This window comes from Oncorhynchus clarkii, chromosome 10 (assembly GCF_045791955.1).
Source record: "Oncorhynchus clarkii lewisi isolate Uvic-CL-2024 chromosome 10, UVic_Ocla_1.0, whole genome shotgun sequence".
NCBI classification, from domain to species: domain Eukaryota; kingdom Metazoa; phylum Chordata; class Actinopteri; order Salmoniformes; family Salmonidae; genus Oncorhynchus; species Oncorhynchus clarkii.
The window spans coordinates 30,523,247-30,544,647 of NC_092156.1; the positions used below are offsets into that span (position 1 = coordinate 30,523,247).

At 40.7% G+C, this 21,401-nt stretch overlaps 1 protein-coding gene across 1 annotated transcript; it reads left to right on the forward strand.

Moving 5' to 3' along the window:
* Positions 1 to 532: 532 nt before the first annotated feature.
* On the forward strand, positions 533 to 20,297 carry LOC139418259 (ribosomal protein S6 kinase beta-1-like). The gene is made up of 14 exons (XM_071167579.1): positions 533 to 710; positions 4,205 to 4,248; positions 4,611 to 4,731; positions 4,856 to 4,924; positions 8,926 to 9,073; positions 9,184 to 9,241; positions 13,821 to 14,012; positions 14,189 to 14,279; positions 14,439 to 14,546; positions 15,480 to 15,542; positions 16,747 to 16,824; positions 16,944 to 17,051; positions 17,348 to 17,460; positions 17,690 to 20,297. The coding sequence occupies exons 1-14, from the start codon at positions 570 to 572 to the stop codon at positions 17,943 to 17,945; spliced, it is 1,590 nt and encodes a 529-aa protein (XP_071023680.1). The 5' UTR covers positions 533 to 569; the 3' UTR covers positions 17,946 to 20,297.
* Positions 20,298 to 21,401: the final 1,104 nt, after the last annotated feature.

Sequence of the window (21,401 nt, forward strand, 5' to 3'; positions counted from 1 at the left end):
AAGAGAATGAGGTGGCCAAAGTCAGGGTTGTACAGAGCATTTCATATGCAGCAGCTGTGAAAAGGTTTTGAATGGTAGTGGATAGGCCTAGGCTGCAGGGGTTGCCTTTCATCAGCAGGATCCTGATATGTTAAAGGTTAAGAAGGTGGACTTTGGCATTTATAGCTATGGTAATTAATGGCACTGCCAAGGTGGAGAGAAGGTCCAGGAAGATAGAAATAATAGTGATTGCGGCAGAGCGGGGCTGAAAGATTTATCAGCGAAGGAGTTATATGGAATATTGGCACAAGCCCTACCACACTCTCAGGAAGATAAAGATAACTGGGGAAAAAATGAAGTTTTGGCAATGTAGAATTTTATTAGGGTGGATTAAGTTAGTTTCACTATTACGTATGGATTTATTTAATTTTATTTGGTTTCAAACCGTCCAGTTGGTGGCGGCAATACACCTTTTGGGGGGTAGTCCGCCATAAAACCCACAGAAGAAGTGCGCATGCTCAACACTTGAACTTGGTTTTTAATTTTGGTCGGCAGCATGGTTTCTACTGTAGCCGGTATGGCGGCGATGTATGTTGTTCCATGAGGCATTGAAGAAGAGCCTTTCATTCGCACTGAGTGAGAGAGAACAAGCAAAGGCCATGGCAGGAGTATTCGACATTGACTTGGATCAGCAGGACGAAAATGTGTCTGAGGACGAACTCGAGGATGGAGTGAGTTACCAAGCAAAACATAAGCTAGCTAGGTTCTATCGTTATGGTAGTTAGAGCTAGTGAAGTAGGGAGGTGCAAACTAACTCGCGCTAGCTAGCCATTAGCTAGCGGAACCCATGGTGGTCTTGACGTTGGTGGCTAGAAGGTTAGCTAACCAACTAAAACAGATAGACCTGCTATGTCTTCTCAAGAAACTATCCATGTTTCGCCTGATGTATTGTCTCTAATAGTTACCTTCTTTCCCTTTGTGCTGTTGTCTTTGCCCAATGTTTGTACCATGTTGTGTTGCTATTATGCTGTGTTGTCATGTTGCTGCTATGTTATTGTCTCAGATCTCAATGTAGGGTTATGTGTTTTGTCCTATATTTTTATTTTTAATTCCCGTCCCCGCGTGAGACCTTTTGGTAGGCCGTCATTGTAAATAATAATGTTCTTAACTGACTTGGCAAGTTAAATAAAAATGAGGCACGCATGGATGGATTCGTTTAACAAACAGAATATTTTTTGAAGTGCATCAGCTAATAATTGTCTAGATTAAAAAAAAACACGTGAAACCACCAGACCTCTGTCATGCGCATAATAATCAGATTTCTGCATCAAGTGAAACAAGCGCTTGTACTCTTTCAAACGATTTATTTTAGCGTCATTAGCTTGTTTTTCTTCAGCAGTCTGCCACTAGACTGAGATGCAGTCAGTCCCTTATGAATAAACAGTAGCAAATAGTAGTTTAATTTCTGAGATACAAAAGTATTTTATTTGTGTACATTAACCTGGTAGTTGATTGTGATATGATTAGGGGGGGGGGGGTCTGTGCTAGGGTGTGGTGCCTGGCCTTTAACAGGACTGATCCTTCTCCATTGCTAAGCAACTTAAATAATACACCTGTTACAGTACCATTAGGTGCTGTAAAATGTATTTCCTTTATCATATCACTATCAACTGAGTACCAGTTGAATCTAGATGCAAAGAAAATATTTTTTTTGTTTACAATTTTGCCTAAAATATTTTATTAAAATATGCAAATGATGCAATCTTATTAAATATGAACATATTTGAAAAGATAAATTCTGGACACTGGATGAAGTCGGTCTAAATCTTTTGGTTTTATTTTAAGACACTCCAGGCCTGGACTTGTCCAGAGCAGTGTGTATAAATACTCTTCATCTTTCTATCTACAAAATGCTAAAGATATAAAATGCATTTATGGAGAATATAATATTTTTTAAATATGTGATCTAGAATAAAAAGCATAGTCAACAATTCCCTCTGGGCAAGTTGGGAGAATATATCTAAGGATAACCACACAACATTTGGTGAATGCAAATGCTTCTGAAGCAGATAATTTTTTGGGGCGGTGTGAGAAGTCTGACTTTCAGGAAGTTACAGTTAAAGACAAGTACACTGAGTTAAAACTACCAAAAGCCTATTTAGACCCAATCACCATCTCTTCTTAGTCAATTACGTAGGGTGCGTTTGTAAATTTAGTCAGGCTATCTACTCTTGTGTGAGTGTGCCAGAGCGCAGAATGACTAGGAATTTACGAACACTCAACACCTGTTGAATATGGCTGGTGTCAGTCAGTAAATGTCTGCAAAAAAAGCGTAATTAAATTCATGCCAGCTGCAGAGTTAGTCACAAATGCTCTGGATAACATGAAAACAGCCTAACCAGCTGTGCTCAGGTGAGTAAAGTGTTCTCTCATTTGTGTCTGGAAGTAGCTAGCTAGCCAGTTAACTTGGGTGCTTGACTGCTGTTGTGTGGTCAGAATGCTCAGATCAACCCTACTTCTCAGCCAGAGCGTCTAGTGTGCGCTCTGAACGCTCCGAGAGCGAAACGATCTGAATTTATGAACTGACAATCTGACAACGCTCTGAATTTACAAACCGCGCACTTCGGCACTCCAGATTGAATTTACGAACACACGCTAAATGTCATCTCTATGAAATGGGCTTGGAAATTGTGTAATTCAATTTAGTGAGCTTTAAAATTATTGATGTATGTCCATTTTTAAAGTGGCTAAAATTCATACAAATGTTGCCGATAGTAGGATAAACTAAAGAAAATATACATTACATTTTAAAATGTATATATATCTTCCTCAATCTACACACAACTCCATAATGACAAAGTAAAACAGGTTTCTAAAATGTTCAGAGACGTGTCCCAAATCCACCCCTGCATTGTCTTGTTGGAAAGTGAACCTTTTCTCCAGTCTGAGATCCTGCTCCAGAGCACTCAGGAGTTCATCAAGGATCTCTCTGTACTTCTTCCGTTCATCTTTCCCTCGATCCTGACTAGACTCCCAGTCCCTGCCGCTGTAAAACATCCCCACAGCATGATGAAGCCACCACCATGCTTCACCATAGGGATGGTGCCAGGTTTCCTCCAGACATGACGCTTGACATTCAGACCAGAGAATCTTGTTCTTGTGGTCAGAGTCCTTTAGGTGCCTTTTGGCAAGCTCTAAGCGGACTCTCATGTGCCTTTTACTAAAGAGTGGCTATTGTCTGGCCACTCTACCATAAAGGCCTGCTTGGTGGAGTGCTGCAGAGATGGTTGTCCTTCTGGAAGGTTCTCCCTTCTCCACAGAGGAACTCTGGACCTCTTTCAGTGACCATCGTTTTCTTGGTCAACTCCCTGACCAAGGCCCTTCTCCATTGATTGCTCAGTTTGGCCGGGCGGCCAGCTCTAATCAAAATCGCATTTTATTTGTCACGTGCGCCAAATACAGTGGGTTTCTTCACCTTACAGTGAAATGCTTACTTACAAGCCCCTAACCAACAACGCAGTTAAGAAAATCCCCTTTAAAAAAAAAAAAAGGAGATAAGAATAACATAATATAAGAGCAGCAGTAAATAACAATAGCTATATATACTACAGGAAGAGTCTTGATGATTCCAAACTTCTTCCATTTAAGAATGATGGAGACCAATGTGTTCATGGGGACCTTCAATGCTGCAGAAACTTTATCATTCACCAGATCTGTGACTCGACACAATCGTGTCTCGGAGCTCTACGGACAATTCCTTTTACCTCCTGTCTTGGTTTTTGCTCCGACATGCACTGTCAGCTGTGGGATCTTTTTATATAGACAGGTGTGTTCCTTTCCTAATCATGTCAAATCAATTAAATAACCACATGTGGACTCCAATCAAGTTGTAGAAACATCTCAAGGATGATCAATGGAAACAGGATGCACCGGAGTTCAATTTTGAGTCTCATAGTAAAGGTTCTGAATAGTTATGTAAATAATAGATTTTCCATTTTTTTTTATATACATTTGCAAACGTTTCAAAAAAACATTTTTTGCTTTGTTGTAATGGGATATTGTGTGTAGATTGAGGACATTTAAAAAATATGTGAATGAGTAAGGCTGTAACGTAACATTGTGGAAAAAGGAAGGGGGTCTGAATACTTTCTGAATGCACTGTAGATGCAAAAAAATATAATTTCAGCCTTTGGGGCCTGGCCTTCTTCTTTTTTATTGTTGCTAGATCCAAATGAGCGAATATGGGCGACAATGCAGCGGGTTTGAATTGTGAGTATTTACAAGAGTTTCAGACTGTATTTTGGCACTCAAGCTTATGTGGCACACTTACCACAACATGTTTGACAACACAATTCTTCTTTGTTGTGTTATGCTGTTTTGTCTTAGTTGTCAATATATTTGCCCTACAGTGTAGTCTGATCTTTGTCAATTACAGGAACACCTTTGATCACTTTTATGATGTATGCTTTGATGAACAGATACGGGACAATTGTGATGTTAGTCCAGAGATAATAGAACTCCTTGTGCAGGACTTGTCATTCAGGTCCATTCAACATTGACTCACTGCAATGATGATGTGTATTTGACATGTATGATTTGTTTCAACGGTTGTCTTTTTTTTATTTTTCAAGTAACATGGATGACTGTGAAAAGTTTGAAATCTCTGAAGACAGCGTCAACAAAGGAACGGAGCAGATTCGTCCGGAATGCTTTGAGTTGCTCCGAGTTTTAGGAAAAGGAGGCTATGGAAAGGTGAGCTATCCCTAATCGCCCTATGCCTGGATCAAGTATTCTCATGTCTTCCCCTTAGATTAGATGGCATCAATTCAGTGAAATTAATTAATTAATTTTTTTTTTTTCCTCCAATCACATTCAGGTTTTTCAAGTTCGTAAGATGTCGGGTGCCACTTCGGGAAAGATCTTCGCTATGAAGGTCTTGAAGAAGGTGGGCTGTTTGGGTTATCAGGCTGAGATACTTGTCTCGTCTGCCCCTAAGGAACTGCACACTTAACTTCTGTGATATTTATTCTAGAGTTATTCTCTAAGTATTCCCATTGACATGACAATGAGCACAGATTGAACACTGACCTTCTTGTTACAGTAGTATAAAGAACGCACCGGTGTAGTCATTCAGACACGCAGTCAGAAGTGAAGCTGCCGAACACACAACTTCAAATTTTTTGACCGAACAACTTACCATGAAACCTCAGGGTTGTTCGTTTTTGGTAATAGGGGTTCTGTTTATAGTTTGTCTTTATTTACTGTTGCTACCATGCAGGAGCTAAGAGCTCAGATTCCTATTCTACCTCTGTTACTGAGGATGAAGGTGTTTAAACAGGCAACCAGCAGCCAACATCACTGCCAAATGAAACCCAAGGGTCCCGCCTCTTTCCCTCACGTCTTGGAAACCCTCTCGCTAATTGGCGGATCTTTGTCCATCACCATCTAGCATAACCTTCAGAACCACCCCTTTGGATTTCATAGTGCAAGCAGCACAAGTGATTTAGGCTAAACAAGGAAGTGAGTGCGAGAAATCGTAAAGTATGCGTCTTAGAAATAGTTTTCACTAACTTTATATGCGCTAACTCCGAATCAATTGGGTTTTGAATGATATGGTCGCTGTGATGGAACATTTATTTTGATTGCCAATTTTGATTATTTTATTATTTTTATGTATATATATATAAAAAGATGTGAATTTTTCAAAGTCCCATCTAATAGGCCTACAGCTGTAGCAGGCTTTCCTGCCTTGATTTCAAACAACGCTCTCTTCAAGTCCCACTTTGTTGCAGTGTTTCCAGTTTCTACAGTGGGGCAAAAAAGTATTTAGTCAGCCACCAATTGTCAAAGTTCCCCCACTTAAAAAGATGAGAGGCCTGTAATTTTCATCATAGGTACACTTCAACTATGACAGACAAAATGAGAAGAATTTCTTATTTGCAAATTATGGCGGAAAATAAGTATTTGGTCAATAACAAAAGTTAATCTCAATACTTTGTTATATACCCTTTGTTGGCAATTGACAGAGGTCAAATGTTTTCTGTAAGTCTTCACAAGGTTTTCACACTGTTGCTGGTATTTTGGCCCATTCCTCCATGCAGATCTCCTCTAGAGCAGTGATGTTTTGGGGCTGTTGCTGGGCAACACGGACTTTCAACTCCCTCCAAAGATGTTCTATGGGGTTGAGATCTGGAGACTGGCTGGGCCACTCCAGGATGATCAATGGAAACAGGATGCACCGGAGTTCAATTTTGAGTCCCATAGCAAAGGGTCTGAATAGTTATGTAAATAATAGATTTTCACATTTTTTTTTACATACATTTGCAAACGTTTCCCCAATTTTTTTTTGCTTTGTTGTAATGGGATATTGTGTGTAGATTGAGGACATTTAAAAAATATGTGTATGTATGTGAATGAGTAAGGCTGTAACGTAACAAATTGTGGAAAAAGGAAGGGGGTCTGAAAACTTTGTTGCCCGGGCGGTGTGTTTGGGATCATTGTCATGCTGAAAGACCCAGCCACGTTTCATCTTCAATGCCCTTGCTGATGGAAGGAGGTTTTCACTCAAAATCTCACGATACATGGCCCCATTCATTCTTTCCTTTACACGGATCAGTCGTCCTGGTCCCTTTGCAGAAAAACAGCCCCAAAGCATGATGTTTCCACCCCCATGCTTCACAGTAGGTATGGTGTTCTTTGGATGCAACTCAGCATTCTTTGTCCTCCAAACACGACGAGTTGAGTTTTTACCAAAAAGTTATATTTTGGTTGTCATATGGTCAGATGAAATCTCCCAATCTTCTTCTGGATCATCCAAATGCTCTCGAGCAAACTTCAGACGGGCCTGGACATGTACTGGCTTAAGCAGGGGGACACATCTGGCACTGCAGGATTTGACTCCCTGGCGGCGTAGTGTGTTACTGATGGTAGGCTTTGTTACTTTGGTCCCAGCTCTCTGCAGGTCATTCACTAAGGCCCCCCCGTTGTGATCATTTTGACCCCACGGGGTGAGATCTTGCGTGGAGCCCTAGATCGAGGGAGATTATCAGTGGTCTTGCATGTCTTCCATTTCCTAATAATTGCTCCCACAGTTGATTTCTTCAAACCAAGCTGCTTACCTATTGCAGATGCAGTCTTCCCAGCCTGGTGCAGGTCTACAATTTTGTTTCTGGTGTCCTTTGACAGCTCTTTGGTCTTGGCCATAGTGGAGTTTGGAGTGTGACTGTTGGAGGTTGTGGACAGGTGTCTTTTATACTGATAACAAGTTCAAACAGGTGCCATTAATAGAGGTAACGAGTGGAGGACAGAGGAGCCTCTTGAAGAAGTTACAGGTCTGTGAGAGCCAGAAATCTTGCTTGTTTGTAGGTGACCAAATACTTATTTTCCACCATAATTTGCAAATAAATTAATTCTGGATTTTTTTCTCTCTCATTTTGTCTGTCATAGTTGAAGTGTACCTATGAGAGAGGCCCGTAATTTTCCTCATCTTTTTAAGTGGGAGAACTTGCACAATTGGTGGCTGACTAAATACTTTTTTGCCCCACTGTATATGCGGTAGCAATTGAGCCTGGGATGAGGTTATGGAAACTCCTATGTGTGCAGCAGACATTTTCCAGCATTGGTGTTTAGCATGGTTGACTTAATCTGCCGTGTCAGAAACCAGCAATGTGCATGTAAGTGGCTATGAAGCACAGAACCTCACACAAATGACTGACCATGCTCTGCTCTTGTGCTCTGGCTTCTAGTTCTGCCACAGGGCTCCGGCTTAATCCAACTGAAACGGATCTACTATTGGACCCAACGGCTGAAATACAGTATACTGATATAAATGCAACATGGAGCAATTTCAAAGATTTTACTGAGTTACAGTTCATATAAGGAAATCGGTCAATTTAAATAAATTCATTAGGCCCTTAACTATGGGTTTTTTAGGACTGGGCAGGGTGGGCAGCTATGGGTGGGCCTGGGAGGGCATAGGCCCACCCACTTGGGAGGCAGGCCCAGCCAATCAGAAAGTTCTTTATTACAGACAAATACTCCTCAGCACCCCCCCCCCCCCCACACCTCCTCAGACTATCCTGCCAGGTGTGGAGGTCCAGGGATGGCGTGGTTACATGTGGTTGTGAAGCCGGATGGATGTACTGCCAAGTTCTCTAAAATGACATTGAAGGCAGCTTATTGTAGAGAAATTATCATTTAATTCTCTGGCAACCACTTTGGTGGACATACCTGCAGTCATCATGCCAATTGCACGCTGCATCAACTTGAGACATCTGTGGCATTGTTGTGTGACAAAACTGCACGTTTTAGTGGCCTTTTATTGTCCCCAGTACAAGATGCACCTGTGTAATGATCATGCTGTTTAGGCAGCTTCTTGATATGTCACACCTGTCAGGTGGATGGATTATCTTGGTAAAGTAGAAATGCTCACTAACAGGGATGTAAAACAACATTTCTGGGATTTTTTATTTCAGCTCATGAAACATGGGACCATCACTTCATATGTTGTTTATATTTTTGTCCAGAGTGGTTTGAATGTTTTGGATTCCTTTGAGCCAACAAGATTTGCACATGATCTGAACCTGAGGGCGAAGATACCTACATTAATGACATGGCTCAGAGCAGAGAGGTTCCCTCCCTTTACTAAGGCTGGGCTGGGGAAAAAGGGAGAGCAGGGAAATAATCATCTAAACCAGATACCAAATGAGAATTTCCTTCATGCTGTTATGTCTTCAGAGCGTCTGGATCCGGTAGTCAGTTACCTACCATCAAATGCATATCATACCTCAGTTTCTATCTGTAAGAAATGTGTTTCATTTGGGCTGACTAACTTACCATACTATTACCAGGTTATTACCACTTTGTTCTCTGCTGTGAATGTAAAGTGCTACCATTGTTATAATACTGACAATGCTTGACAATCCAAGCCTTGTTTGATCCCTCCAGGCCATGATAGTGCGTAACGCTAAGGACACTGCTCACACCAAGGCAGAGAGGAATATCCTGGAGGAGGTGAAGCACCCATTCATAGTGGACCTCATCTATGCCTTCCAGACAGGGGGCAAGCTGTACCTCATCCTGGAGTACCTTTCTGGTGAGTGGCTGAGGCATGGTGTGTGCGCATACACACAACACAGCGTAGTGTACACGCATTATTCGCGCACACAATGGCAAATAATTAAATGCTGTATTTGTTATTTGTAGGTGGGGAGCTGTTTATGCAATTGGAAAGGGAGGGGATCTTTATGGAGGACACAGCGTGGTAAGTGATCAGTCATGCTGGAGATGTGTATCTGTAGTGTGTAGAATAGATATGAGTTTCTGGACCCTGCAGTCCTCACTCCCATGTGTCAACAGATGGCAGATGAAGGTAGTGATTACGTAGCATAATGTTGAACCATTTCTAGAAGCAGACAAATGTTTAATGTTCGAATCTAGCGATAGAAAGTTGTTTTGTTTTAAACCTATCCCAATTCGTAACTCTTAACTTTAAAAATTCGGAGTTAATGCCTGAACTTAACCTTAAACACAATTTTACGTTTGGAACAACTTTGAAATGTTATGTTTGAGAAACATGGATGAATGTCTAATCCTGACAGAGCTTGTTGGACTTATTCCATGTTTTGTTGTTTCAGCCTGAATTCAAAATTGATTAAATGTATATATTTTCTCACTCCCCATAATGACAAAGTGAAAACATGTTTTTAGAAATTAACACATTTATTGAAAATGAAATGCTTAATTATCTTATTTACGTAAGTATTCACACCCCTGGGTCAATACTTTGTAGAAACACCTTTGTCAGCGATTACAGATCTGAATCTTTCTGGAAAGGTCTTTAATAGCTTACCACACCTGTATTGTCCAACATTTGCCTATTGTTTATTATTTATTTGTTCAAGTAGATTTAGTCAACTGTAACTTGGCCACTCAGGAACATTCACTGTCTTCTTGTTATGCAGCTCCAGTGTAGATTTGGCCTTGTGTTTTAGGTTATTGTCCTGCTGAAAGGTGAATTAATCTCCCAGTGTCTGGTAGAAAACAAACTGAACCAAGTTTCCTCTAGGATTTTTGCCTGTGCTTCGCTCCATTCCGTTTCTATTTTATCTTTAAACTCCCCAGTCCTTAACGATACTCATAATATGATGCAACTACCACTCTGCTTGAAAATATGGGGAGTGTTATTCAGTAATTTGTTGTATTGGATTTTCCCCAAACATAATACTTTGTATTCAGGACAAAACGTTAATTGCTTTGCCACATTTTCTGCAGTATTCAGTGCCTTATTACAAACAGGATGCATGTTTTGGAATATTTTTATTCTGTGCAGGCTTCCATCTTTTCACTCTGTCAATTATGTTAGTATTGTGGAGTAACTATAGTGTTGTTGATCCATCCTCAGTTTTCTCCTATCACAGCCATTACTACTCTGTAACTGTTTTAAATTCACCATTGGCCTCATGGTGAAATCCCTGCTGGTTTCCTCCCTCTCCAGCAACTGAGTTAGGAAGGACTCCTGTATCTTTGTAGTGACTGGGTGTATTGATGCATCATCCAAAGTGTAATTAAGAACATCAAGCTCAAAGGGATATTCAATGTCTGTTTTTATTAAATCTTTTAGGATAGCCATAACAAAGTGGTTGAATACTTATTGACTCGAGACATTTCAGCGTTTACATTTTTTATTTGTCAAATGTCAAACACAATTCCACTTTGACATTATGGGGTATTGTGTGTAGGCCAGTGACAAAACAATCTAAATGCAATCCATTTAAAATTCAGGCTTTAACACCACAAAATGTGGAAAAAGGCAGTTGGAGTCAATTGGAGGTGTACCTGTGGATGTATTTCAAGGCACCTTCAAACTCAGTGTTTCTTTGCTGGACATCATAGGAAAATCAAAAGAAATCAGCCAAGACCTCAGAAAAAAAATTGTAGACCTCCACAGGTCTGGTTCATCCTTGGGAGCAATTACGAAATGCCTAAAGGTACCACGTTCATCGGTACAAACAACAGTACGCAAGTATAAACACCATGGGACCACGCAGCTGTCATACCGCTCAGGAAGGAGACACGTTCTGTCTCCTAGAGATGGACGTACTTTGATGCGAAAAGTGCAAATCAATCCCAGAACAACAGCATAGGACCTTGTGAAGATGCTGGAGGAAACCGGAAGAAAAATATCTATATCTACAGTAAAACGAGTCCTATACCGACACAACCTGACAGGCTGCTCAGCAAGGAAGAAGCCACTGCTCCAAAACTTCCATAAAAAAAGCCTGACTACGATTTGCAACTGCAGATGGGGACAAAGATTGTACTTTTTTGGAGAAATGTCCTCTGGTCTGATGAAACAAAAATAGAACTGTTTGGCCATAATGACCATCGTTATGTTTGGAGGAAAAAGGGGGGTGTTGGCAAGCCAAAGAACACCATCCCAACCGTGAAGCATGGGTGTGGCAGCATCATGTTGTGGGGGTGCTTTGCTGCAGCAAGGACTGGTGAGCTTCACAAAATACATGGCACCATGAGGAAGGAAAATTATGTGGATATATTGAAGCAACATCTCAAGACATCAGTCAGGAAGTTGAAGCCTGTTCGGAAATGGGTCTTCCAAATGGACAATGACTCCAAGCATACTTCCAAAGTTGTCAAAATGGCTTAAGGACAATAAAGTCAAGGTATTGGAGTGGCCATCACAAAGCCCTGACCTCAATCCCACAGAATATTTGTGGGCAGAACTGAAAAAGCATGTGCGAGCAAGGAGGCCTACGAACCTGACTCAGTTACACCAGCTCTGTCAGGAGGTATGGGCCAAAATTCACCCAACTTATTGTGGGATGCTTGTGGAAGGCTACCCAAAACGTTTGACCCAAGTTAAACAATTTAAAGTCAATGCTACCAAATACTAATTGAGTGCATGTAAACTTCTGACCCACTGGGAATGTGATGAAAGAAATAAAAGCTGAAATAAATAATTCTCTCTGCTATTATTCTGACATTTCACATTCTTAAAATAAAGTGATCCTAACTGACCTAAAACAGGGAATTTTTACTAGGATTAAATGTCAGGAATTGTGAAACACATAGTTTAAATGTATTTGGCTAAGGTGTATGTAAACTAGAGGTCGACCGATTATGAGTTTAACGCCGATACCGATTTATTAGAGGACCAAAAAAGCCGGTTCCTATTAATCAGACAAATTAAATAAAAAATAAAGTATTTGTATTTTTTTATTATTTTTAATTTTATTTGTAATAATGACAATTACAACAATACTGAATAAACACTTATTTTAACTTAATACATCAATGAAATCAATTTAGCCTAAACAAATAATGAAACATGTTCAATTTGGTTTAAATAATGCAATAACAAAGTGTTGGAGAAGAAAGTAAAAGTGCTATATGTGCCATGTAAGAAAGCTAACATTTAAGTTCCTTGCTCAGAACATGAGAACATATGAAAGCTGGTGTTTTCAATATTCCCAAGTAAGAAGTTTTAGGTTGTAGTTATTATAGGACTATTTCTCTCTACCATTTGTATTTCATTAACCTTTGACTATTGGATGTTCTTATAGGCACTTTAGTATTGCCAGTGTAACAGTATAGCTTACGTCCCTATTCTCGCTCCTACCTGGGCTTGAACCAGGAACACAACGAGAACAGCCACCCCCGAAGCAGCGTTACCCATGCAGAGCAAGGGGAACAACCACTCTAAGTCTCAGAGCGAGTGACGTTTGAAACGCTATTAGGCTTGAAGTCATAAACAGCTCAATGCTTCGTTGCGAAGAGCTGCTGGCAAAATGCACAAAAGTGCTGTTTGAATACATGCTTACGAGCCGGCTGGTGCCTTTCATCGCCCAGTCAGACTGCTCTATCAAATCATAGACTTAATTATAACATAATAACACACAGAAATACGAGCCGTAGGTCATTAATATGGTCGAATCCGGAAACTATCATCTCGAAAACAAAACGTTTATTCATTCAGTGAAATATGGAACCGTTCCGTATTTTATCTAACGGGTGGCATCCCTATGTCTAAATATTCCTGTTACATTGCACAAACTTCAATGTTATGTCATAATTACGTATAATTCTGGCAAATTAGGCAGCCCAAACTATTGCATATACACTGACTCTGCGTGCAATGAACGCAAGAGAAGTGACACAATTTCACCTGGTTAATATTACCTGCTAACCTGGATTTGAGCTAAATATGCAGGTTTAAAAATATATACTTCTGTGTATTGATTTTAAGAAAGGCATTGATGTTTATGGTTAGGTACACATTGGAGCAACGATACTCACAGCATCAATTATATGCAACGCAGGACACGCTAGATAAACTAGTAATATCATCAACCATGTGTAGTTAACTAGTGATTATGATTGAATGATCGTTTTTTTATAAGATACGTTTGATGCTAGCTAGCAACTTACCTTGGCTTACTGCATTCGCGTAACAGGCAGGCTCCTCGTGGAGTGCAATGTAATCAGGTGGTTAGAGCGTTGGACTAGTTAACTGTAAGGTTGCAAGATTGAATCCCCCGAGCTGACAAGGTAAAATTCTGTTGTTCTGCCCCTGAACGAGGCAGTTAACGCATCGTTCCTAGGCCGTCATTGAAAATAAGAATGTGTTCTTAACTGACTTGCCTAGTTAAATAAAGGTGTAAAAAAAATTGGGCCAAATCGGTGTCCCAAAATACCAATTTCCGATTGTTATAACTTGAAATCGTCCCTAATTAATCGGCCATTCCGATTAATCGGTCGACCTCTAATGTAAACTTCCGACTTCAACTGTACTTGATGTAAAAGTTCTGGTTTTTTTTCTGCAGCTTCTATCTGGCAGAGATTTCCATGGCTTTGGGACACCTGCATCTGAAAGGCATCATCTACAGAGACCTGAAGCCAGAGAACATCATGCTCAGCAACAACGGTCACGTCAAGCTCACAGACTTTGGCCTGTGTAAAGAATCAATCCATGACGGCACTGTTACTCACACCTTCTGTGGCACCATAGAATACATGCAAGTTATGGTCCTAATCATTAAACAACAAAAAGTTATTAAGTTATTGTCTGTTGTAAACGTCCCATCTCCTCAGAGCAATACGTACTCTTTTGTTTGAGGAAATTTGTGTTTGGTTGCACATAGGCTTACCTGACTGTCCTCCTCACCCACTCCCCTCCCATCTGTCACTCCAGGGCCCCAGAGATCCTGATGAGGAGTGGACACAACCGGGCTGTAGACTGGTGGAGCCTGGGAGCTCTCATGTACGACATGCTGACAGGAGCAGTGAGTACAACTCTTCTTTCAAGAGAAACATTGATTTTCTTCAAAACGTATGTACTCTGTACAAGACATCAACATTTAATTGATAAATATTTATGTTTAACCTCAGCTGGACACAATGTCAGTATTGTAGTTGGATATACCTTTTATTTTACTCCACAGCCACCATTCACTGGGGAAAACAGGAAGAAGACCATTGACAAAATCTTAAAGTGCAAACTGAACCTGCCACCTTACCTCACACAAGAAGCTAGGGACCTTCTAAAAAAGGTATGGGTGTTAGATGTTCTAATAATAGTGTATTGATGGCATTTCAGGTAGGCTTTGCCTTCTGATTGTTTAATGCTGGGCTGTCCAACCCTGTTCCTGAAGAGCTACCGTCCTGTAGTGCTGAGCGATTTGTTTGAGGTCGGTTCGATTATTCAAAGATAATCACGTTTCTTTTATTTGTTTCATTAAATGTATTATGTGGGTTGAAGGCTGTAACACAGAATTAAAACAATTAAAGTCCCATGATGGTAGTGACTGTCCATTACTGCTCATCACTTATTAACCATAATTTATTGACATTAACTTACTTTAATAAAATATTTCCGTTTTATTTGATAGCTTTATTATTTCATTCCAAGTCATCTCATCTCTATAGAACTGCTGTCTGAACAAAGTCACTATTTTGTAGTTCTTCAAAGTAAATAAGGCATCCTTTTTTTATGAAGGTCTCTTTCGTAGCAGGCATAAAAGAAACACAGACCGGACAAGTAGATGCGCAATGGATTATGGTCATTGTAGTTAATTACCACATTTTTATGCACTAAACTATGTAAAATATTGGCCTGTTGGAAACTACAACTCCCCACTACATAGCACAGTTCAGACTGGATCTGATTTATCTCAAGAGAAACTGTTTAATGTGTGCGTTGAGCTCACAGAAGGGGGGGGGGGGGTGTAACGAAATGGAATTCAAATAATTGAACCTACTATAATTTATAGTTTTCACTCCTACCCCAATCTAGCACACCTGATTCTAGTAATTAGCTGGTTGATATGCTGAATCAGGTTAGTTACAACTGGGTTTGGAGCGCACCTACAGGAGGCTAGCTATTCAGGAACCGTGTTGGAGGACCCTGGTCTAATGTAACACAAGTCAGATCAGATGAAAACCGAGGAGCAGACTTGCATTACCCGTCACTCCCTCTGTTCCAGCTGCTGAAACGCAATGCATCGTTACGGCTGGGGGCAGGCCCAGGAGACTCCTCAGAAATCCAGGTAATACAGTTTAACCTCTTTGATCTCTAGGGGCGCTATTTCATTTTTGGATAAAAAACGTTCCCGTTTTAAGCGCGATATTTTGTCACGAAAAGATGCTCGACTATGCATATTCTTAACAGTTTTTGAAAGAAAACACTCTGAAGTTTCAGAATCTGCAAAGATATTGTCTGTAAGTGCCCCAGAACTCATTCTACAGGCGAAACCAAGATGATGCATCAACCAGGAAATGATCAGAATTTCTGAAGCTCTGTTTTCCATTGTCTCCTTATATGGCTGTGATTGCGCAAGGAATGAGCCTACACTTTCTGTCGTTCCCCCAAAGTGTTAGCAGCATTGTGACGTATTTGTAGGCATATCATTGGAAGATTGACCATAAGAGACTACATTTTCCAAGTGTCCGCCTGGTGTCCCTGCGTCGAAATTGGAGCGTAAAGCCAGGTGCAATTATTTTTCCATTTGAGAGCAAGGAGAAACCAGGCTTCCACGAAGGATATATCATTGAAGAGATATGTGGAAAAACACCTTGAGGATTGATTCTAAACCACGTTTGCCATGTTTCAGTCGATATTATGGAGTTAATTTGGAAAAAAGTTCGCGTTTTGAGGGCTGAATTTTCGTTTTTTTTTTTTTTTTTTTTTTTTTTTTTTTGGTAGCCAAATGTGATGTACAAAACGGAGCTATTTCTAATACACAAAGAATCTTTTTGGAAAAACGGAGCATCTGCTATCTAACTGAGAGTCTCCTCATTGAAAACATCATAAGTTCTTCAAAGGTAAGTTATTTTATTTGAAGGCTTTACTTGTTTTTGTGATAGTTGCCTGCTAAATGCTAACGCTAATGCTAACGCTAATGCTAACGCTAAATGCTACGCTAGCTAGCTACTGTTACACAAATGATTGTTTTCCTATGGTTGAAAAGCATATTTTGAAAATCTGAGATGACAGTGTTGTTAACAAAAGGCTAAGCTTGAGAGCTAGCATATTTATTTCATTTCATTTGCGATTTTCATGAATAGTTAACGTTGCGTTATGGTAATGAGCTTAGGTCTATAAATAGAATCCCGGATCCGGGTTTGGTCGTCGCAACAGGTTAAACAGACCTGTTGTAGGATTAATAGAACGTTGGTGGTGGTAAAAAGAGCAACCTTCATGTGTTGTGGCTTTCTCTGGGAAAAGTAAAGTTATTCTGTCCGCTTCTCCAGAGCCACCTGTTCTTCAGGCATATTAATTGGGATGATCTTCTCGCTCACAAAGTGGAGCCTCCATTCAAGCCTTTTCTGGTGAGCCGTTATTCCTTATTCATAGCATTTCCATTGTGAACAGCACCTGTGCCTACCAAGTCCTCCTTGACCCACAGAGACTAGAGTTTAACCGGTTTCCTCCTTTCCTTCCGTTGCAGCAATCAGCTGATGACGTGAGCCAGTTTGACTCCAAGTTCACTAGCCAGACTCCCGTGGACAGCCCTGATGACTCCACGCTCAGTGAAAGTGCCAATCAAGTCTTCCTGGTAGGCTGCCTACTGCTTACTCTGCACATTCCGTTTGGTCTCGTGTTTGTGCGCGTGTGTTTTACTGTGTGCACGGCTGCACATAAACGGGTAGGCAGAAGCTACACTCTTTGTTTGTTCTCTTTTTGAGAGAGAAGAAAAAAAATAGTTGGTTAATGCATTGCATCTTATTTTTTTTAATGAAACCGATATAGTTTAATGAGTGTTTCATTGCACATCTCCTCCGGCCTATGTTTTGGTTGTGATTGACCATGAGGACAATGACTGTAATCTTCCCTGTGACAACCTCCCCACAGGGTTTTACGTATGTAGCCCCCTCCGTCCTCGAAAACATCAAGGAGAAATTCCCCTTTGAGCCAAAAGTCAGCTCACCAAGAAGGTTTCTGGAAAGCCCAAGAACACCAGTGAGGTAATCATTTTTTTCTGTCTAATTTTCCTCTAAGATTTGTGTAGAAATGGAATTTTCCCATGACGTTGTCCTGCCATCCAGTGGTTGAATCCAGTGTCATTCTGGTACTCGGTTCTACTGGGATTTATCCTCACTGTTAAAATGTCACCATTCTGTCTGCCCTCCCCCAGTCAGTACTATAGTGTACTATTCTAACCTTCCCTGTATCCTCTTCTCTTGGCCCCCCCAGCCCAGTGAGGTTTGCTGTGGGGGACTGCTGGCCCCGGGCCCCCACCCAGGCTGGAACCTCGTCCCTTGGGGGTTTTGGGTCTGGAGACCAGCCCATGGAAGTTGGTGTGGAGCAGATGGCCATTTCCTCAGAGGTGTCTGCCCCCCTGCCTATCAGAAAGCCCTCTGGCAACACCACCACAGGTGGCCCCTTCAAGAAGCAGGCCTACCCCTACCCCATCTCCAAACGGCCCAAGCACCTCCAGATGAATCTATGACACTGCTCCATCTAGAACTTCTTTCCTAAATCCTCCATTCACTTATTTGTTTTATTTTAAGAGACTTATATAAATTAAATAAATGACTGACGGACCGTCGGCACCATTCACCAGCTCCTTCAGACGCACCTTCCATTCCTGCCTGTCCCTCTCTACCCTAGCAGATATGACAAACTATAGGAGCTTCCTGTTAGGGAGAGGAGGAACTAGGGAGAGAACTCCCTCCCACCAATTAGAGCTTTAGTCAGACAGCAAGAGGTCTTGACTACTTCCTTCAGCCCTGTAGAGTATATCTGGAGGAAGAGATGAGAGCAGTGCTGCTAGATGCTGCTGTCAAATTCCGGTGTGCTCCACTGGGCTGGCTTCTCATGACACGCTGGTGCTTTGTACTTTAGGTGAGCGGGGACAGTGTTACTCCTGATGCAGCAGTGCTTTCCCTCACCAGGAGTGAGACATTATTGATCAATGAAACTGGGTAATAGACTTTTAAAGCCTGAGGGTGGAGATGATTTCCCCTTAAATGCCTCTACTTCATTTTTAGAACTTGCTGACGAGGGGTTACAGGATCCATTGTAGCTGAATACAGTAGATGGAGTCAATCACAGTGACACAATGTACACAGAACACAATATTCACTGTAGACTCAGTTATCCTGCTATATATAGTGTATTACGTTCAATTTATAAAAAATATGGAATCAACAATTCCTTTTTCTGCTTTGTCACCTGAACATCCCATCAGGATAAATCTTGTAGAACATATCTGGGCCGTGTTCTGTATGTAGAAAACGTATTGACACTGAGTGAAACAGGAAGGTACAACCTGAACTTGTCCAATGAGAACATTGATTTCCCTGATCCCTACTTAATTAACATGACCCTGAGCCACGTTCAGTTGCCAAGCGTTGTTGTACGTTGCCAATAGAAATGGCATGAATAGAGCTGACATGAACACGCCCCACGTGTGGTGTCATTGATGGAGGGGCAGCTAAAAACACGCCGTGTACTATTTCAGCTGAATGCATCACCTCCTGCCCCACTTATCCTTCAATACCAAATGCTGACTGGATCTCTAGGTAGATGGAAAACCATTTTATGTATGTAGTACGTTTTTGCGTTGAATGTAAACTGACTCGATGCCTTTTCGAGTGTCACTTACTCAGATGACCCACATAAGTTCTCCACGATTATGATGCATGCAGGTTTATTATAATATTATGAACCTATTCTTTTTGGGCGTCTGCCAATTTGTGATTGTCAGAGACCAACCGAGAGCTTGTCTTTTTTTAATTGAAAGAAGCAAAGCATTGAGGCCAAATTCTCGTCACCACTGCCTTTTAGTGTTTAGCTAATCGCCAGGTTGCATTTTTCTAATAGTGTACCTGGCTAGGTGCTTCATGGATGCTTCCCTCAGTCTTTATGCAGCCTTGGTGATATCAGTAGGGCTAGTACCTCTGATTCCATTTTATCTAGGGATTGTTTGAAATATGGTGTGACTTGAAGCTTATGTATGCATATATGTGGTCTTTAACTGTCTTAGCCTCTGGAGAAAAGCCATTTGATCCTCCTCTTCCCCAAACAGGAACATTTGTCACATTAATAATAATCCAATCATACGGTTCAGTCTAGAGGAAGGCAGCATGCTTCCTGAGACCTCAACTTGAAATGATTCCTTTCTGTCTAGAGATGTAACAATATTTGCTTCAGTGAGTTTAGATACTGTAGTTTCCCCCCACCGTGGAGCTATCAGATTCACATGACCAAGATAACGATCATGTTTAAGTGTGTGTCTGTGATTTGATAAACTTGAAAATATGCCTCATTCAATAAGCAAACAATTGTACTATTCTGTATATTTTTGAACCAGGCAGTTTCATTTGGGTCGTTCTCTGGAATCTGTTAGGCCTACGTCATGACTGATAGGTTTGTAGAGGGACACACAAGTCCTTTTCAATACAATTGAATGTGTATCCTGACAAAGGATTTCCTATTCCAAGACAGGTTTATTCAAGTATACATTTTCACCCCCTTGTCAGTGAAGGAATGGACAAATTGCTTTGGCTTCAGGTTCCATTGGAGAGGATGTTGGGTGTGCTTCAGAACAACTTTCACCCCACAGTGACCATGGCTTACCTTTTTTTGAATATATTTATAATCCAACTTCTGTTTTATTTTTTATAAGTGCCATTTATATATTTTCCACTGCATCAGTCACACTATGCAACCAATGTATTTATGTATTTTACTATGTTATGTATGTGTTAAGTATATGTTTTTTCCAATGAATCTGTTTTGAGAAACCTCAAAATGCAGCAGTTCTTTAGTTTGGAATAAAGAATGTCTTAATATGTAAGTTGCAAAATAGAATCCTATTGTACGAGGGACAAGTTCAGAAAGTCAGGTGCAAAATAGAATCCTATTGTACGAGGGACAAGTTCAGAAAGTCAGGTGCAAAATAGAATCCTATTGTACGAGGGACAAGTTCAGAAAGTCAGGTGCAAAATAGAATCCTATTGAAGTTCAGAAAGTAACTTTTTGATCATCTTGTGCCGGCTTCTTTAATTCTGAAAACGTGATATTTAATAGGATGCCTGCAGCGTTTTGAAACATGGGCAGTTTAGGTGTGTGTGACGAAAAATAGTCACTGATGCAAAAACGAATGGGGGGGGGTTGGGGGATGTGCCTTTCTTGAAGAAATTGCATGTATTTTCAGATGGGTATGGAATGTTCGTTACTGAGGAAGATGATTAGACCATATGTTTCTGTCTCTAGTGGTATAGGGTCTTTGATGAAGTGGTTTTCTGTGCTGCTCTAACCTGTTGATACTGAAATGATCTGAATGATACTGATCTGAGTGATTTCTCTCAAGTGGTTTCAGAGCTTGAGGACCTTTTTATAGTTCAGTGTTCAACTGAAACAAAATGAGTGAGTGTTTGGGAACATGAATATGATTGATCTTCTCATTAGAAGACTGCTGCAAACAGTTAATCAGAGTCAATATTTCACCCCTATATTTATTCCTAGACATTTCAGGGGGTTTGGATGTTGATATGTAAGTGGATGGATGTGAGCAAAATAAAAAGCATTACTGAGTTGAAGACTGAAAGTGATTATAGTGCAACCTGGATGGAATATGCAACCCCAAAGTTACTGCTCAACTCATAACAGCAGTTGCACAGGAATGACCAAAAGGAACACTGACTTATGGTAAGTGTGATTGTGGTCATCTAGTTGTGCTAAATATCAAGCTGTGTCTTCTGACATTTTTCTTCAGTGAAAGTTGTAATTGTCATAGGAAATCCTGAATAAATAGCCTGAAATTCTTCATTTACATTGCACTGCAGATGTCGGCTGAATAGGAAATTACCTTCATATGTCAACCATGCATCAACATGGATCTTCTGTGGTACAGATTGAATCCTGTCCCTAGGTTGCCTTGACCCAAGACTAGTTATTG